Source organism: Drosophila yakuba, chromosome 3R, assembly GCF_016746365.2.
Source record: "Drosophila yakuba strain Tai18E2 chromosome 3R, Prin_Dyak_Tai18E2_2.1, whole genome shotgun sequence".
In the NCBI taxonomy this organism is placed as follows: Eukaryota; Metazoa; Arthropoda; class Insecta; order Diptera; family Drosophilidae; genus Drosophila; species Drosophila yakuba.
In genome coordinates this window covers 7,399,044-7,414,071 of record NC_052530.2, presented here as the reverse complement: position 1 = coordinate 7,414,071, position 15,028 = coordinate 7,399,044, and the positions used below count along the sequence as shown (strand labels likewise).

At 43.4% G+C, this 15,028-nt stretch overlaps 3 protein-coding genes across 11 annotated transcripts in view; 2 read left to right on the top strand and 1 right to left on the bottom strand.

Moving 5' to 3' along the window:
• LOC6539837 overlaps positions 1 to 3,759 on the top strand; it is a 39,181-nt gene extending 35,422 nt beyond the window's left edge. The window contains exons 3-6 of the mRNA XM_039376251.2: positions 122 to 381; positions 713 to 911; positions 976 to 1,082; positions 1,142 to 3,759. Of these exons, the coding sequence (XP_039232185.1) occupies positions 122 to 381; positions 713 to 911; positions 976 to 1,082; positions 1,142 to 1,273 (698 nt within the window). The 3' untranslated portion in view covers positions 1,274 to 3,759. The remainder of the gene's footprint in view (positions 1 to 121; positions 382 to 712; positions 912 to 975; positions 1,083 to 1,141) is intronic.
• An 836-nt stretch (positions 3,760 to 4,595) lies between these two features.
• On the bottom strand, positions 4,596 to 14,885 carry LOC6535871 (glutamate receptor ionotropic, kainate 3). Of its 9 annotated transcripts, XM_039375436.2 has the most exons (14): positions 10,865 to 14,885; positions 10,513 to 10,676; positions 9,815 to 10,421; positions 9,476 to 9,633; positions 8,889 to 9,110; positions 8,623 to 8,829; positions 7,050 to 7,134; positions 6,543 to 6,819; positions 6,283 to 6,484; positions 5,993 to 6,215; positions 5,816 to 5,931; positions 5,608 to 5,757; positions 5,336 to 5,482; positions 4,596 to 5,027 (listed from the first exon to the last, which is right to left on the bottom strand). In XM_039375436.2, exons 1-14 carry the CDS (start codon positions 10,956 to 10,958, stop codon positions 4,827 to 4,829), a joined length of 2,853 nt encoding a protein of 950 aa, XP_039231370.1. In that variant the 5' UTR covers positions 10,959 to 14,885; the 3' UTR covers positions 4,596 to 4,826. The 9 variants fall into 9 exon arrangements, 5 of the variants coding, with proteins under 5 accessions (XP_039231370.1, XP_002096487.2, XP_039231371.1 ...); XM_002096451.4 differs by lacking the exon at positions 5,336 to 5,482; XM_039375437.2 differs by lacking the exon at positions 5,608 to 5,757 and having other exon boundaries at positions 10,865 to 14,883.
• On the top strand, positions 7,495 to 8,185 carry LOC26535836 (protein Turandot X). Its single transcript, XM_015189446.3, has one exon. The coding sequence runs from the start codon at positions 7,576 to 7,578 to the stop codon at positions 8,026 to 8,028; it is 453 nt and encodes a 150-aa protein (XP_015044932.1). The 5' UTR covers positions 7,495 to 7,575; the 3' UTR covers positions 8,029 to 8,185.
• Positions 14,886 to 15,028: the final 143 nt, after the last annotated feature.

Sequence of the window (15,028 nt, the reverse complement as noted above, 5' to 3'; positions counted from 1 at the left end):
ATGCGCGTGTCTACTGAAATTCCGATTAATGAATGACAGTGTTTCGCGCAATTTCCGTACAATTAAACTATTTTACTACGTATTTTGTTTTATCGTTTAATTTATATTTTTTGCCATCTAGCAACCACAAACTTCGTGGGCAAATTCACGCAGAGTGTGCGGCGAATCGTGCAGGATGTGAAGGACGAGGGGGCGCCCAGTGGAATGACGCGGGACGAGGTGATCGAGACAAACGAGCGCCTGCGATCCTTGCGCCTTCGCCTGGAGGAGTCCTACGAGACCGCCAAGAAAGCCCTGATCAACCTCATGAACAAGTACGGCGACTCGAAGAGCCAACGCAACATATTCCAACGCTATCCCATGCTCAAGCTGATGATTAAGGTCAGTAAAATGTGTGTCTTTAAATCATGTTGACTACCCTTTACTGCAAGATGCAAGTATAATCTTAAGTAGCCTAATCACCGAATACTGAGTATAGAAGAGCTTCGACAAAGCGACATTCGTTCGCATTTACTGATTAATAGCTCAATCATCTTTCTTTTGTGCTGATAGGAACTAGAGGTATAATATATAAAATCAACGTCTGTGGAAATTCCGCATGTTGGGTTTTTTTGGCATAGCTTGGCATCATCAGATTGAAAAGCATTTATTTAAGACATGACTACCTCGGTTCAAGCAGCTACAGATACAGATTAAATCATTCCGCCCACAGGAAGTTATCCGCCTGGAGACCCAGTACTGGACTCTGGTGGACATCCCGCGGCAGGAGAAGCAGGAGACGGTGCCCTCCTATGTGATGCGGGCCTGCTCGATCATGGAGAAGACACAGAAGTCCGGCGAGGGAGTGAAGACCTCCGCCCGCCTGGCAGAGGAGGCGGCTGAGCGGCGGGAGCGGATGGAGCGATTGGAACGTAAGTGAAGTCAGACCCCTGTCCAATGATTAAAGTAAAATATTGAAGACACATGCACTCGCAGATATGACAACGGCCCAAATCGAACATGAGAATACGCAGCTAATAAACGACTTGTACCGCTTGCTGAAAAAGTACTTGGGACTGCGACACCTCATACGTGTGTTGAAGGTGAGTGGGCATCCGGTGCAAAGTTCACGTTGTATTTTAATACGTATCTGAGCCCGCAGGAAGAGTACGGCAGCTCAAAGATGTATCCGATATTTCCACGCTACACAATGCTGAAGGATATGATAAAGGGCATCATGCACGATCCGGACTACATGGAGGTGTGCCACGAGACACTGGCCAACGCCAACTGAGCCGAGGGCACCGGAAATGGCAGGCGTCGCATGAGTGTCATTTGAGAGGGCCCAAAAACTAATAGCAATACCAATACAAGCAGCAGCATACACGGACGCAGGACCCAGGATTAGAGTCCTGCGAAATGTGTATGCATATGTGCTGAATTCGCATGCGAATTTTCAAGTGATTTAGAGTTTTCCGAACTTCTTCGAAACTCCTCCGCCAGAGGAGCGGGTTCCTAAAACCTCTTTCGGCCCTTCTTTTAGCCAACACTCAAAGGCAAGCCAAGACAAACTAATCAACTAACTAACCAACTACTTACTAAACCCAGACTCCACCACCCACCACCCACCACCAACTAAACAAGGAACTATTTACACGACATTATCAGATACAAACACTTCGGCACTGAAGTGCCAGCAAACAAACTAAAAGGCATTTATTTTAATGAACTTTTGAGATGAATACAGTGTTATACCTACAAAAATACAAAATAGATACACAAGATATTTACTGATAAAATAGTAAACAAAGCGCTCAAAGACGATGAACAAAAATCAAATCGAGAATCAAACCAAACTTTGTGTAATTTGTATGTACCACTTACAACAAACTGAGTCTAGTATTATACACATAAATATAGAGCAAGGAATATGGAATATATACATACATATGTGAACTAACCAAAGATACTCCAAACCAGATGACTAATGACAAATTGATAACCGTTTGATTTGGCATGACTTTGCCACCACTTTGAGTTTGTTTTGGGTAAAGTACTGGTCGATAGCCGTTAGCTGAATATATTATACTTATTACCAAAGTATATCAAATTGTATTGAGTAAACACCACGCCTAGATGTTAGTTAGACAATATTAGGGAAATATTCCCAATCGGTGTGAGCAACTCTACTCTTAACACCTTTTAAGAAACACCAAGCCCCATATCCTAGAACCTATCTTATTGTTGACTTCCTTTTTGCCTGTAACTATTAGTAACTAACAAATGCTTTATGTGTGTATCGAAACGTTCAGCTTTAAGTTCCCTGCAGCGCGCAGACAAACCCAAATGCAAATGTGCATTTCAAAAGTTCGGTTGAGATGTGTGCATTCATGGATTCGTTGTTGTACAATGGGCATACATACCTTGTAGCTTTGTAATCCCTCAACCCAAACACACATTGCAAACACTCAAACACAAGAGACCAAAGGAAAACCTAGACGAGCTTACAACTTTTTACGAGAGCTAGACTCCCGCAAACTCCCTTTCCCCTTCTTCTTTTTATGTTATTTTTGAATAGAAATCCTACTCAATTTACTGCTTTAAATTTGCGCCACTAATAGCCGGCAAATTAAACTGGCAGAAATGAGAACCCCTCTTTACCACGGAAACTCCACTGACACACCCACCGATACACAGTGCATACATATCTGACATATCTGAGTATAAGCAAATCAGGAACAGATTCGAAAAGCCGCAGCTATCATGAAAGTGCAATTGAGTGCATAAATTACTCGAACAATTGTTTGCTGCCCATTATATGCTTCACAGCATCTGATTGCTGGTTAATTTACCACCACCCTTACTATTGGATCCCCTAATGCAGCCTGTCGCTTTAAAATATACATATAATTTAACTGCCTGCCTCTCCAAGCGTTTAGTGTGAAAAAACATTTGACGCTAGCCTTTCAATAACCACAAAAAAAGACAGCTGAATCAGCGGCAAAACATTTATAGTAAATAAATAAAATAGATAATTAAATGTTGAACAAATAGCAAATCAACTATGCAAATCCATACTATTTAATGAATTAACAAATTTCCTTTAGACGGTTAAGCCTAAGCGATGAGTTGTGTTGTTTACGTAGGTAATTGTTGAGCATTAAATTGGAATTTGAAAAATATTTTCCGCCATTTGCATAAAATGGGGGCTGAAATTAAATTGAAACACGCGATTTACACATAATATGAGAACAAATAATATACAAATATATAACTATGCAATTATAGCTAAACTAATTAAAACTAAACTGTAATGATCAGGTATTAAAGTTATAAAGTTTAATCAAAATATATTAACAAATGTGTGCTTGCGAGTGTGTGCGTGAATGTGGCCAATACGAACTCATTGCAATATAGAATACGGATTCAAACAGTTGGGCAAATATTGCGGCATACCTTAAGATGCAAACTTAAATACTATAGTTATATACGACAATGTTACTCGTGTTATTATACAACTTATACACGATAAACAACATATACCCGTGTACCCACTTATACATACAGACCCTCATGAGGAACATGGCCGGTCGGTACTCCTACAACCACAAAACTTCGTACAATTTTACCTTTTCAACATCTCAGTGTCTAACAAAAAGCATTAAATGTATTTCAGGAAGGGAGTTTCCAATATATTGCATGTATCAGTAAAAATATGTGTCAAGACACTCGATAATATGAGAAAATCGATAAATATATTGATATGCAAAAGGAAACAAATGATTGTTTCATTTCTGGAATAAATACTAGTCGAGTTCCCCGACTATCTGTGATTGGCGGTTGGTGGGCGTTAGAGTGGCAATATGAGTCTACAAGCTTGCGGTGGGTCTATTTCTTTGGGGTCTGCCAGCTGAATGCACTTTCTAGCTTTTATAGTTCCAGAGATCTCGCCGTTCATACAGACGGACAGACCAACGGACAAAAGAACGGACAGACTGATGAAGATGGCCAGATTGACTATTGATCCTGATCATGAAAATATATATTTAATATGGTAACAAACGCTTCCTTCTGCCTGTTACATATTTTTCAACGAATTTAGTATACCCTATTACTTTACGGGGAACGGGTATAATAAATAGTGTAATAGTTACAGTTGCTACAAAATACGGTGAGCTACATAAGTTTAATAGTTTTATGTAAGTCTAAGAACAAATGGTTCTCACTTTTGGAATTGGTCGTGTCGCAATATTTGAGAAAGATACGACCAATGACTCAATCTGTAATAGTCTTTGGTACGACCGAAAATGTTTGAGTAGCGTTGAGTATTTTACGCGTATTTTACATATTTTCAAGCGACCTCTACATCTGACTAATAGAACCTGCGCAAGACCTAAGTTTACGTTGTAAGCCTTAGGAAATCAAAATCGTAAAAGCTTGGAAGCTGTGCTCAACAGTGCTGACATTTTATCTTTATACTGGTTGTTTTCCTTAGTGGGAAACTTTTTACAATATCCCATGTCGGGAAAAGTTAAATTCGACATGTTTATACTTAAAGAACTCTCCCACTTCATACCAACTTACAATATTTGATATTGATTAAAAGACGGTTTAAAATTGTAATCGATTCCAAGGAATCATTATTAGAACTTTTGTGTGGTACAGATTTTATTCAGATTCTCGGTCAAATATAGACATCAAGTTTTATATAATACGCAGCGTAATTACTTAATCTTATTATCCCATCAAAACCTAATATTTCTCACAATTGTTTTTTAATTATTATAAATTTCCATGCATGCTATTTCACTGTGTGATACAAACGATACAATCGCCTGGTTAATTCACTATTTGGCATGGTTATGCTTGCCAGGTGTATCAGCTTCTGAGTTATCCTCGGGCAATGAATCCACTGACATGGAAGAGCCTTTTGACTTCGAGCTCGCATTGGATCGCGAGGAGTTCTTCGGATACTTCACCGCTTTGGTATTGCCGGAGCATTGTAATATGAAGCGGATCTCGTCCAGAAGTTCCGTCCTGAAGCTCACCTGCCGATACGAAAGTGCACTTGTTGAGTAAACACTTCACTAATAGAAGGGCGAAACTGGCATGCAGATGAAATCTATCGTAAAGCATTCATGAACTAGGCATTGTAGTATAGAACAAAATGACATATTAGGAAAATTGAAATATTAAAGACGACACAAATGAAAAGGTTGTGAATGTATTTATGGCTTCGAGCTGTCGTTCAGCAGAGCCGATGAATCGAGTCCGTTATTCAGATGAGGCCGACCCTTTCTCCGGCAGTTTTAGTCACGAACAGCAGGAAACATTTATAGGTCTCCATCCGCGTTACCTTGTTCTCCCGCGCACTCAAGTAGACGCTCACCACGCAGTTGACCAGGCCGTAAATACAGCCAAAACAGCTGCCCACAAACATGACCAGGTAGACGCCGCCCAAATTAGCGAATCCCAGCGAGGAGGCATCTGAGTCGGGGGCTTCCTGTGGGTTTTTCGGAGGATGTCGGAGATGTCAAAGTTTTAAAGTGTGTGTGCAACAAAGGCAGGCCAGCTAGTCGGATCGTGAGGCGGGGTATTCTCGAAGCTGGAATATTCCCTGGCGGATACCTGGTTCTCATCGCTGCGCTCCTTAACGCCCAGCACCATCTCGAGCAGGGAGACAAAGATGCCAAAGAAGGAGCCCACTCCCATCACCAAGAAAACACCGCCCAGGTTACTAATCTCCAGGGCCACGGCGCCAGAGTCCTCGTCCGAATCCTGCACACACCCACTCATGGACGAGCTGCCAGAGATTGAGATTAGGCTGGTCACTTACCGAACATGCTCCCCCGCCGCGCTTCTCCTGCCACCACTTGGTCTTCATCTTGGTCAGCAGTCCCTGCTCCTGCATCTCCAGAACGGCCTGGCTCAACGTGTCCCTGTACGGCCAGTCTGAAAACACAGATCTTGGTCAGCATGTGTCCCAATACCACGTGCACTCTCAGCTGTCTACTCTTTCGCATGGCTATGCCGTATCCCTTCTCGTCCAGCAATGCTCCCACCTGGGTGAGCGTGCATCGACGCTCTGTGATATACTCTATGGTGGTCGACTCCATGAGAAACGCGTAGTTGGAGTTCTCCACTCGATCAACTCCCTCCTGGTTGGTGTTGGTCATGTACTGCGGATTATCCCTCATGAACTCGTACATCCGCTGGTATGTAGGATAATTTGATTCCTGGACAAAAGCACTCATACATGATATTGGATAAACAGTTTGGATAGACAGATAGTCATGACCTTACCTTAAAAAAGTTAAAAGTAGCTCCCCCAATTTTGGCCCCGTAGTTTACTCCGCCCTTGTTCTTTGATAAGTCATCCGCATCGTTAATTGGCGTTACTAAAGACTCCACAGTGAGAAAAGCCGCCAGATTAGCAGTGTAAGAGGAGACCAGAATCAATGTGAAGAACCACCAAGAAGCGGCCACGGCCCGAGTTGAGTAAGCCCTTAAAAACGATATTACCTTTAGCGCACTAACTTTAATATATATATAATGGGCCTTACTTGGGAGCCAGTTCAGATCCCTGCTGAAGCAAAGCACCTATGGAGAACCACAGACAGTTGGCGAAACTAAACTGATTCTCCAATTCCGTAGGCTCCTCGATGCAGGGATACGGGTTGTCCCACTCCGCCGGAGAAAGACGTCCCAGCACGAACATGCTGATGGAAACGCCCATGTAGGCCAGACCCAACCAGAGCCAGACCTCTCCTGAAAACGGGGACATGAAGGAGAACAGCTTCGGTGGCTCCTTCATCGGCTTGCGAAAAAGTATGCCGATTCCTGGAATTGATTCGTGGATCAAAATAATCAGCTTATCAGTAGTATTTAAATTTTTAATGATTTGCTCCTTATCAAGGGCCTAGTTTCAATTTTCAATAAAGAAATAAATAAATAAAGAAAATAATTATAGAAATTTATGTAAAATTAAATTAATAAAGTTATAATGTATGAGGCATTTTGACATTCATACTCTGTTTATTTACTTGCTGAATAAATTGTAATGCTCTTACCCAGACTCATAAAGGGTATGGTAAAGTCCACGCCACTCTCTCGTTCTGATGTCATGGTCAGATCCGTAATGCCCATGTCAGCGCGCTAATTAAATATGAAAGATTATTGTTTGGCCTCTCTGTAACCATGAACTCATGAATTTATTAATAGAAATGTGTATGCATATGTAAATATGGCGCATACGCCCGATTGAGCTTTGTAATTGGACAATGTTTAAAATTTGGGTTTGAATTTGCCAAGCGCGCAAATTTATTAAAGAATCATCTAATTACTATGCAATTTTAAATATAATTGCACGCCTTTAATGGGATCTATATTTTAGCTACTCTAGTATTAAAAAAATTAAATAAAGGGCATTTAATGTTCTAAGAAATTATACTTAAATGAGTTGTAATTATCAGGAATTGTTTGCGATTAACATGACGTTGAGTATAGGTGCAGGTTAGATTCTAGAAGTGATTTGATTGATTTCTATTAATGCCTCTTACCAAAATCAACTGTTAGTTTCTAAAAACCAATCAAACTATGCAGTTTTATATTACCAGCCTGCTAATATGCGTATTATTAGGCATAGTTCGTTTCGCAAGTGCTGGCACATACAGTTCAAGCTATGAGGCCCATAGGAATTATTTGCTTAACATCTTTCACAATCCATTAGTGAATGACTCTATTAAGGAAAGAAATATTCCGGAGCTAATCGCTTTTTATCATCGCTATCCCACAGACGTTCCTCTATCCGACGCAGACAGGCAACAATTTGAAAGGTTTATTCATGACTACAGGGAGTACCGGAGAGTTTTGATTGATGGTGTTCCGCCCCAAGGAGGAACAATTGGAAACGTATTCGGGCACTTCCTGGGCAGAGTCGGAACGCGGTATATTTCGTCTCTGTTTAATAAGAAAAGGGAGGAAGGTCTATCCACACATGCCAAAAATTCCACTACACCGCCTTCAAGAATTCAAAACATAACTAATTAATCGTGATTTACAACAAATCGTGCCTCATTTACTTTCATGCTATTGATACGTTCTGGATCTTAGAGGTGTTGGAACTCTCATGGGAAAAGTCAGATGTAATTTGTTTATGGTTTGAAAAACTATAAAAATCGATCTATAAATAAACTAGTCAATAACACTCATGTTGTAATAGAATTTTAAACGTTTAGACGGTAAAAAGTCTATTTTGTTGCTTAAGGTATTTGTATAGCTAAATTACATATAAGTATATCATTGAATGAAAGCTCAAAAAGTTTGCTAATAAGCGGAATTAATATACTTATGATGGTGTCCAAATGCGAACAACGGTATGTGGGAATATCAGATTAATCGCTTAACTATAAACCAAATTAATTTGAGGCAATTGAGGCCACAGGCACTCTGAAATAGGCTGCCATTTATGACGGCATTAACGCTTACGTTAACGATGATGGCAGCATTTATGGCTATTCAATGCAAATCAATAACCACGCAGGACTAACTGAGATAAGCTAACTGATTTAAATGGCCGCAGAGAAACGGATGTGGACTAGATTTATGTGCCTCCAGGACTTTACGACCTTGGCCAAAACTCACACTGTCAATAATCTCACGCAACATGCCATTCCATTCGCCGGTTTTGGGATCGATTCCACCATACTTGTTGTCCTCCTGGAGGCGCCACGTGTAGGAGAAGCCCAGCTTCTTGGACAGCTCGTCAATTAGCTCGATGCCGAAGCCCTCGAACTGATCGTTGCCCTCCAGCTTCTCGGAGGTCTCCTTCAGCATGCCATAGGGTTCACTCTGAAGGAAAGTCAAGGTCAGCTTGGCCCCAGACCTTTATGCCCACGCCCACTACTCACAATGGCCGTGATGACGACAAAGCTTTTGTTCACCAGCGAACGCATATCCGGCTCCAAGGAGTGCGCCGGGGCAGGGCGGTTCTCCTGGAAGCCATCCTCGCTGCTCCATTGTCCGATTTTCTGCATCCCCGAAACGCCCAGCTCGATGACTTCCAGCTCGAAATCCGTGCGAAGTCCCTCGTAGTCAAACCGAATGGGTCCCGTGAGGCCATTCAGCGTTAGCTGCGGACCGAGACTCGTTGCATGAGTTATTCAGAATCAGAAAGTTTTCCGTACAGAGAAAAAAGTTCTCAGAAGAAGTGAAAATGTTGAAAATTTATAGGATTTATTTTTGGACAGAACATAATCGAGTTCTTGTAAACAAGACAATACGTATTGAATAACAGTAGAAAACCGACGCGTTATAAGATTTTACTATCAAAAATAGCCCAAACAACAAGCTAGACATCTTATTCAAATGAAGTGAGTCAAGGAAAAAAGTTGATGCATTGCCACTTCTGTGATCAGTTATGTATATTTAAAATGTCGTGCTTAGCTTTGTTTGATTGTTATGCACCTTCAACTACCCTGCCGTGCCCCAGACTCACCGACTTCATGTAGTTGACGAGAGTGTAGCCCTTGTCCCAGGCACTGTCATCGTTACAGCTGAGGGCCACGGGCCGGAAGTTCACATGCTTGTAGGTCTCGGCCAGAAGCTGGACGCCGTCGTAGACCAGGGCCATGCTGTTGGTCAGGGGGCAGGACACTGTGGAGGAGGAGTCATAAAGGCTAACGTCATTTATCATTTCCACCAGCGCTGGGGGCCATGAAAGTGCAATTCAATTATTTAAATTCAGCCAAGCGAATGGATTTCGGATTTGCATAAATTGTCTAGATCCCAGTGGCACGATACTTTCAGGTGGGGCTGACATTCTTTTTTGATTTACCGTTTTGGAAGGGTTCCTCACTCTCGTAAAGTGCCTTGGCCACCTCCTGCACCTGTTCGCTATCCGGCGACACGACGCGCAGACCCGTGATGTTGGTGCCGGCGTGTTGGTATGGCTCCAGGTCCATGGTGTGCCAGTCCAGGTTGCCGATGATGTAGCGGTAGTCGCTGGTCACCAGACCCACCTGCTGGGCCTGCTTGAAGAACTCTGGCAGGGTGGCCATGGATCCGACCACCACGAACGAGAAGTCATCTGCATTGCGTATACGCCGCAGTACATTCCGGTAGTTCCCGTTCAGATCAAGCTCGTAGCGGCGGACCGTGACCGTGGGTCCGGCGGTGCCGTACATCTGCAGCAGTTCCCTCACGGTAGCCAAGTACTCGCCCGACTCGTAGATGATGGTGAAGCTCTCCCACCCCAGGGCCACCACCATGTCCCGCAAGGCCACGCCCAGCGTTGCTGGATGTGGGTGCAGATTGATGGTCGGCAGCTGGGCCCCAAAGTCCCAGCGCGTGTCCAAAAAGGGCAACTCCTTGGCGTCGCAAATGCTCATCGCGTGACGGGCGGCCAGATTTGAGGTGGGTCCGAACACGGCTACCAGATTTTGCTGTGCATGAGTGGAAGAGTATGATTTCAATAACCGCATATCCCTAGCTATTGCTTGGGCAAGTGTTTTTAGTGTTTTAGTTGAAGTATACCCTTAGCATTTTGCAGAGCTTCTTGGAGGTCTCGAAGGAGTTTCCTGGCTCAATGGAGACGGACACTCCGTGCAGCTCCAGATCCTCATTCTCCTCATTCGCCTTGCTGATGGCCAGATGGAAGATCTTCTCTAGATCCGGTTCGGTGTTCTCGAAGACGAGGCCTGCAGGCAAATAGTATTTCAGAGAGAGTGACACTCTTTTTTGCTCTTTGTTTTGCTTAGTGGGTTCTGTTTATATTTTTATTTCGCGAATTCGCCGCCGCCATCGGCATAAAAATACATGACACATTTGCATGCTGCGCTGCAAATTCCTGCTTACGTAACTTAAGCGAAAAATGCACTTTACTTACCCACATTCGTCCTTTCTCCGTGGCATCCGAGAAAAACCAATAGCAGGCTCGTTAGAATGAAACCAAGTGGAAAACTTGCTTCTGCTGAAATCATGTTCCCTAACCGCGTCTCTTAAAGGGCTTTTACCGCGAATCGTAATCAAAAATTCATAAATATTTGCTGCGGTTGACGCGCAATGAATTCCGCACTTATTTCCAATTAATTGCGCGATTGTTCGTCGATCTAAGTTTGCACATTTCTGCCGGCTGTCCGCCGCCACCGGGAATGCAAATAGAAATGGCTAAGATCACAAAAATACGGCCAACAGCAATCTGCTGTTGATGCTGCGGCAGCTGATAAATTCGCCTCGAGTATTTTTAACCACTCTTGGGTTTTTCTGAATGAAAGTGTTCGGGTGCCGGAAAGTGTTTTTCCCCAACATTCTCTAATTAAATCCTACTTGGGTAAAGGATTAATTCGATAAACTTCACCTTTTGGGGCCAATTCAACCCTGAAATGGATCAGTACAAAGTGCCAGACTGTGCTGAAAGTTGAAAATAAATCCGCCGCAGTAACAAAGCGTGCAAAGCATACAATTCCACGGCAAATGGAAGCGAGGAACTGGACCCTGAATGGCAGGTATCCAACTGATTTGGGAAAAACAGAAATAATCAAGGCGAAAACGAAAAAACCCGAGTGCAGGGGTTGCCCAAAGGGGCCAAGAGATTGAAAACAGCTTTCCACCGAAAATGTTGTGGCTCCACGGACGTGCAACAAGCATCGATAAGTGCAGAAAAGAAATAAATCGAAAAGAAGGGTCTGTGCCAATGGCTGTAAGCAAATTCATTGCATTTCAGTTGGAAAGTTGGATGGTACTAGGGTGCCACGCCATTCCATCTGGCCAGGGACGTGCGACACACTTGTGGATTTTTTAAGGCCCAGCACGATTGAGGGACCAGGCTTTGAATAATCCATTTAGAGCATGCAAAGCAGGGAAACGTGGCTGGTCCCAGACATCTCATATTTTTAATAATGATGGGGCTGAAATGTAAAAATTACTACAAAAAGCTGCAGTTGCATACACTGGTAGCTATGCCGGAAGGTTTTTGTGTTCCCCACTTTCGGGCATGTCCTTCACACACACAATGCCGTCAAAAGGACGAAGGCCAGGCGCTGTTGAAGGGGCGTGGTCGGGCATGTTCGCCAGCAGCAAACTGTTGCTGTCAGCTGTGAATTAAATCAACGTCTCCGTCAACAGAAGGCTCCTGCCGTGACTGCCGCCCAGGATGCATTTATCCTCGAGGTGCAGATTTAAAATTAACAACCTTTCGTTTTGTCTTCAAGTTGCTAGAAATTCCCGATCGCGGAACAACTTAAACTTATTTTCGTTCCTTATTGTGAGACCAGGATTTATAAAGATTATATATCTTATTGAAATGCCCTTAATAAGATTATTTCATCGCTGGTAATCAAAGTTTTAAATGTTGATGGAAATAAAGTGATTATAGCTTATATGTTATTTTTAAGATGTTCGGGAAAGTGTCATTTTAGAATTTTGACAATATTTTATACGTGCTCATTTTGTGCATCAACTATCAAGAAATGTATGAAAATAATGAAATAGTTGATGCAACAAATACCATTCGAAGTTATTTTAAGGGTATTCTAAGACCCCTATTCTCCTACATTTCTCTGCTGCTGGTATTTTGCCACTGGCGTGGTGTTAAATTGCCCAGCAGCGAAGCGCGTGCATGTGCATTTACATAACCGTGTGCCGGCGTCAATGTATCTTGAGGATACGCATTCTGGCACTCACCGCGTGCCTGGGCCTGCATTTTAAGCTAGGAATGGAGAACTGCTGGCATTATGCACACGAACGCCAGGACCAAATGCACGGGCTTACTTAACCACACGGTCACTGCGTGCATTTGCATAAGTGTCCGCGTTGAGTTCTCTAGTGGCAATTAGTGAGAGTCTCTAGTTTACAATCTGAACGACGAAAGTGGATCGATCATGTTTAAAAGAATTAAGAACGTCCTTTGTGTCACGAAGTTTTATGTGAGATATTTTTGGAATTGAAGGTGGGTGGGAACTTGCAAACGCAACCTGTGTATTTAGAATCTGCATTGTTACTCTCCACTTACTTGAATTAATTTTTTATTTATTGCCTATTTCCATTTAACTGCTGTAATATAATCTATTTGATTATGTTCATTATCTGCTTTGGTGAAGTGCATTCCTTTTCCATAACTTGCTTGAATACTTTATTTTCCATCCATATTAGCTGATAAAAGCAATTGATTTGGATCTCCTCGACATATGTATCAGATTATTGCCTTTTTCCCAATACGATTATTGGCTCTAACTCATATTTTTCGAATGGATTGGGGTGTGAAATATTTTGACTGCTGTTGATTGCAGCTTATTGCTGATTCCACATCATTTGTTTTGCATTCTGGGGCACGCCAACTTTGTTTGGTCTGTCAATGCCAGAGAGGCAAAAATATCTAGAGAAATCAAATGCACAATTGCACTGGAATCTTGATTGACACAAGGCAGCCTTGGAGTCCCAGAGTTTATTTTGGGAGCCTAAAATGGTTGCGGCAAGGTTACAACAGCAGATCGTCGAGTGTGCACCCCAAAAAGGACAATGGCTGAGGGCTTCTTTTCAGGCGTTATCGCCAAGGTGGCTAACCCAACACCTAACCCATTAGAGCCCATTTTGTCGCCCTGCGGAACTGACAGCCCGAAAGGTAAACAGGCAAACAAACCAGAAATAGCATGCAAACTGGGCGACAATTTGCCGCGTTGTCAAAACAAAGTGCTCCAGCACAAACACACAGATACTCTCAGTACACTCAGTCGCACACAGATACAAAGCGGCACAGATGCAAAGCGGTTGTGAGTATATATGAACGAGCGCGCTCGAGTGAAGGCAGCCAGACAAAATCAATTTGAATCGCGCCAGTCAGCCAGACAAACAAGGAGCATTCAAGGCTTGGACAGAAACGAAACGGAAGCGCGCAATCCTCAAGAGAGTAAAGCCATCGCCCACTCACACCCGCACACTCACGTTCAAAGTGGCACAAACACAAGCACACACACACATGCAGGCAGCGCGTAATGGCGCGCAAAATGTTGCGCCATCTTAATGCGTGCCCAAAACCGCAATTCATGGCCGCAGATTCTTTGAAGGGAAGGGGAAAAAGGCGGACGGCTGTTAAGAAGCAGCGGTATAAGCCGCATTCTAAGAGGGAACGGTGGAGGGAGTGAGAGCGAGAGCGAGAAACAACGTCAGCCGCAACCGGAAGCGGAAATGAGCGGAGTAAGCAAGCGAACGGCGGCAAACTAAAGGGGTTCTCGACTGGTTGAACGTTTTAAAAGCCATCCCCAAACTCACGACATTAGTGTTTTCATTGCAATTAGCAGCAGACTTGGCGAGAGCTCCGGGACAAACTTTTTTCAATTACTTATTTGTTGTTTTTCCTAACAAATATTATGAGATACCCCGATACTGAGCTCTAAATTGATAAGGCTCTCAGATTATCAGCTGGGATAATAAAATATGTGTACTAAACAATCCTATTGGTACCCATAGTTTTAAAAACAAACAATACCAGAATGCTGAAATAAGTTAAAGCTAGTTCTTTCATAGCCCATGTCTGTGTGTATCTCAAGCTCCTCTCGGCCGGATCAAAGGGCTAACGCAGTAGGGGGTGCACATTTACTCTTATAGGGGGGTAGGCCAGAGACTGCGTATTGGTTACGGCTCGCTGTTGTTGATTCACTTGCAGCGAGTTGCACGCATGTCCTGGCAAACAAAGGACGTTTCGTGGAATGTTAACAGCAAACAGGTGAGATGCTAACAGGCCACCAAGCAGTCTGCGCTGATGTGGCCCAAACCGAGGGCAGAGTGGCCCATTTGGCACGAGGCCAGAACAGGCTGGCTGGCCAAGGCAGCCCAACCAGTTGCATGGCCTGCTGTGGCATGTTAATGTCAGTGTCACGGTGTCAAATTGTCAGCGGCCTGTTGCCACTCGGGGCAGCCCTTCCCTTCCCTTTCTCGCTTTCTCCCACCCACCCTCACACTCATACATTGTGAAAAAATCAACCAGGATAGTTGGCATGCCGTGGCACAAAGTATGTGCGACGCCCTGAAGTATGCCATGTGCCATAATTTGCTA

Bases quoted from the DNA above. Each gene is read 5' to 3' on its own strand.
- LOC26535836 (XM_015189446.3), top strand. From the start codon at position 7,576: ATGCAGTTTTATATTACCAGCCTGCTAATATGCGTATTATTAGGCATA.
- LOC6535871 (XM_039375436.2), bottom strand. From the start codon at position 10,958: ATGATTTCAGCAGAAGCAAGTTTTCCACTTGGTTTCATTCTAACGAGC. The intron at 9,634-9,814 runs GTAAATCAAAAA...CCTCCTCCACAG, and splicing joins TGAGGAACCCTTCCAAAACG to TGTCCTGCCCCCTGACCAAC. The intron at 6,485-6,542 runs GTAAGGCCCATT...ATCGTTTTTAAG, and splicing joins GGATCTGAACTGGCTCCCAA to GGCTTACTCAACTCGGGCCG.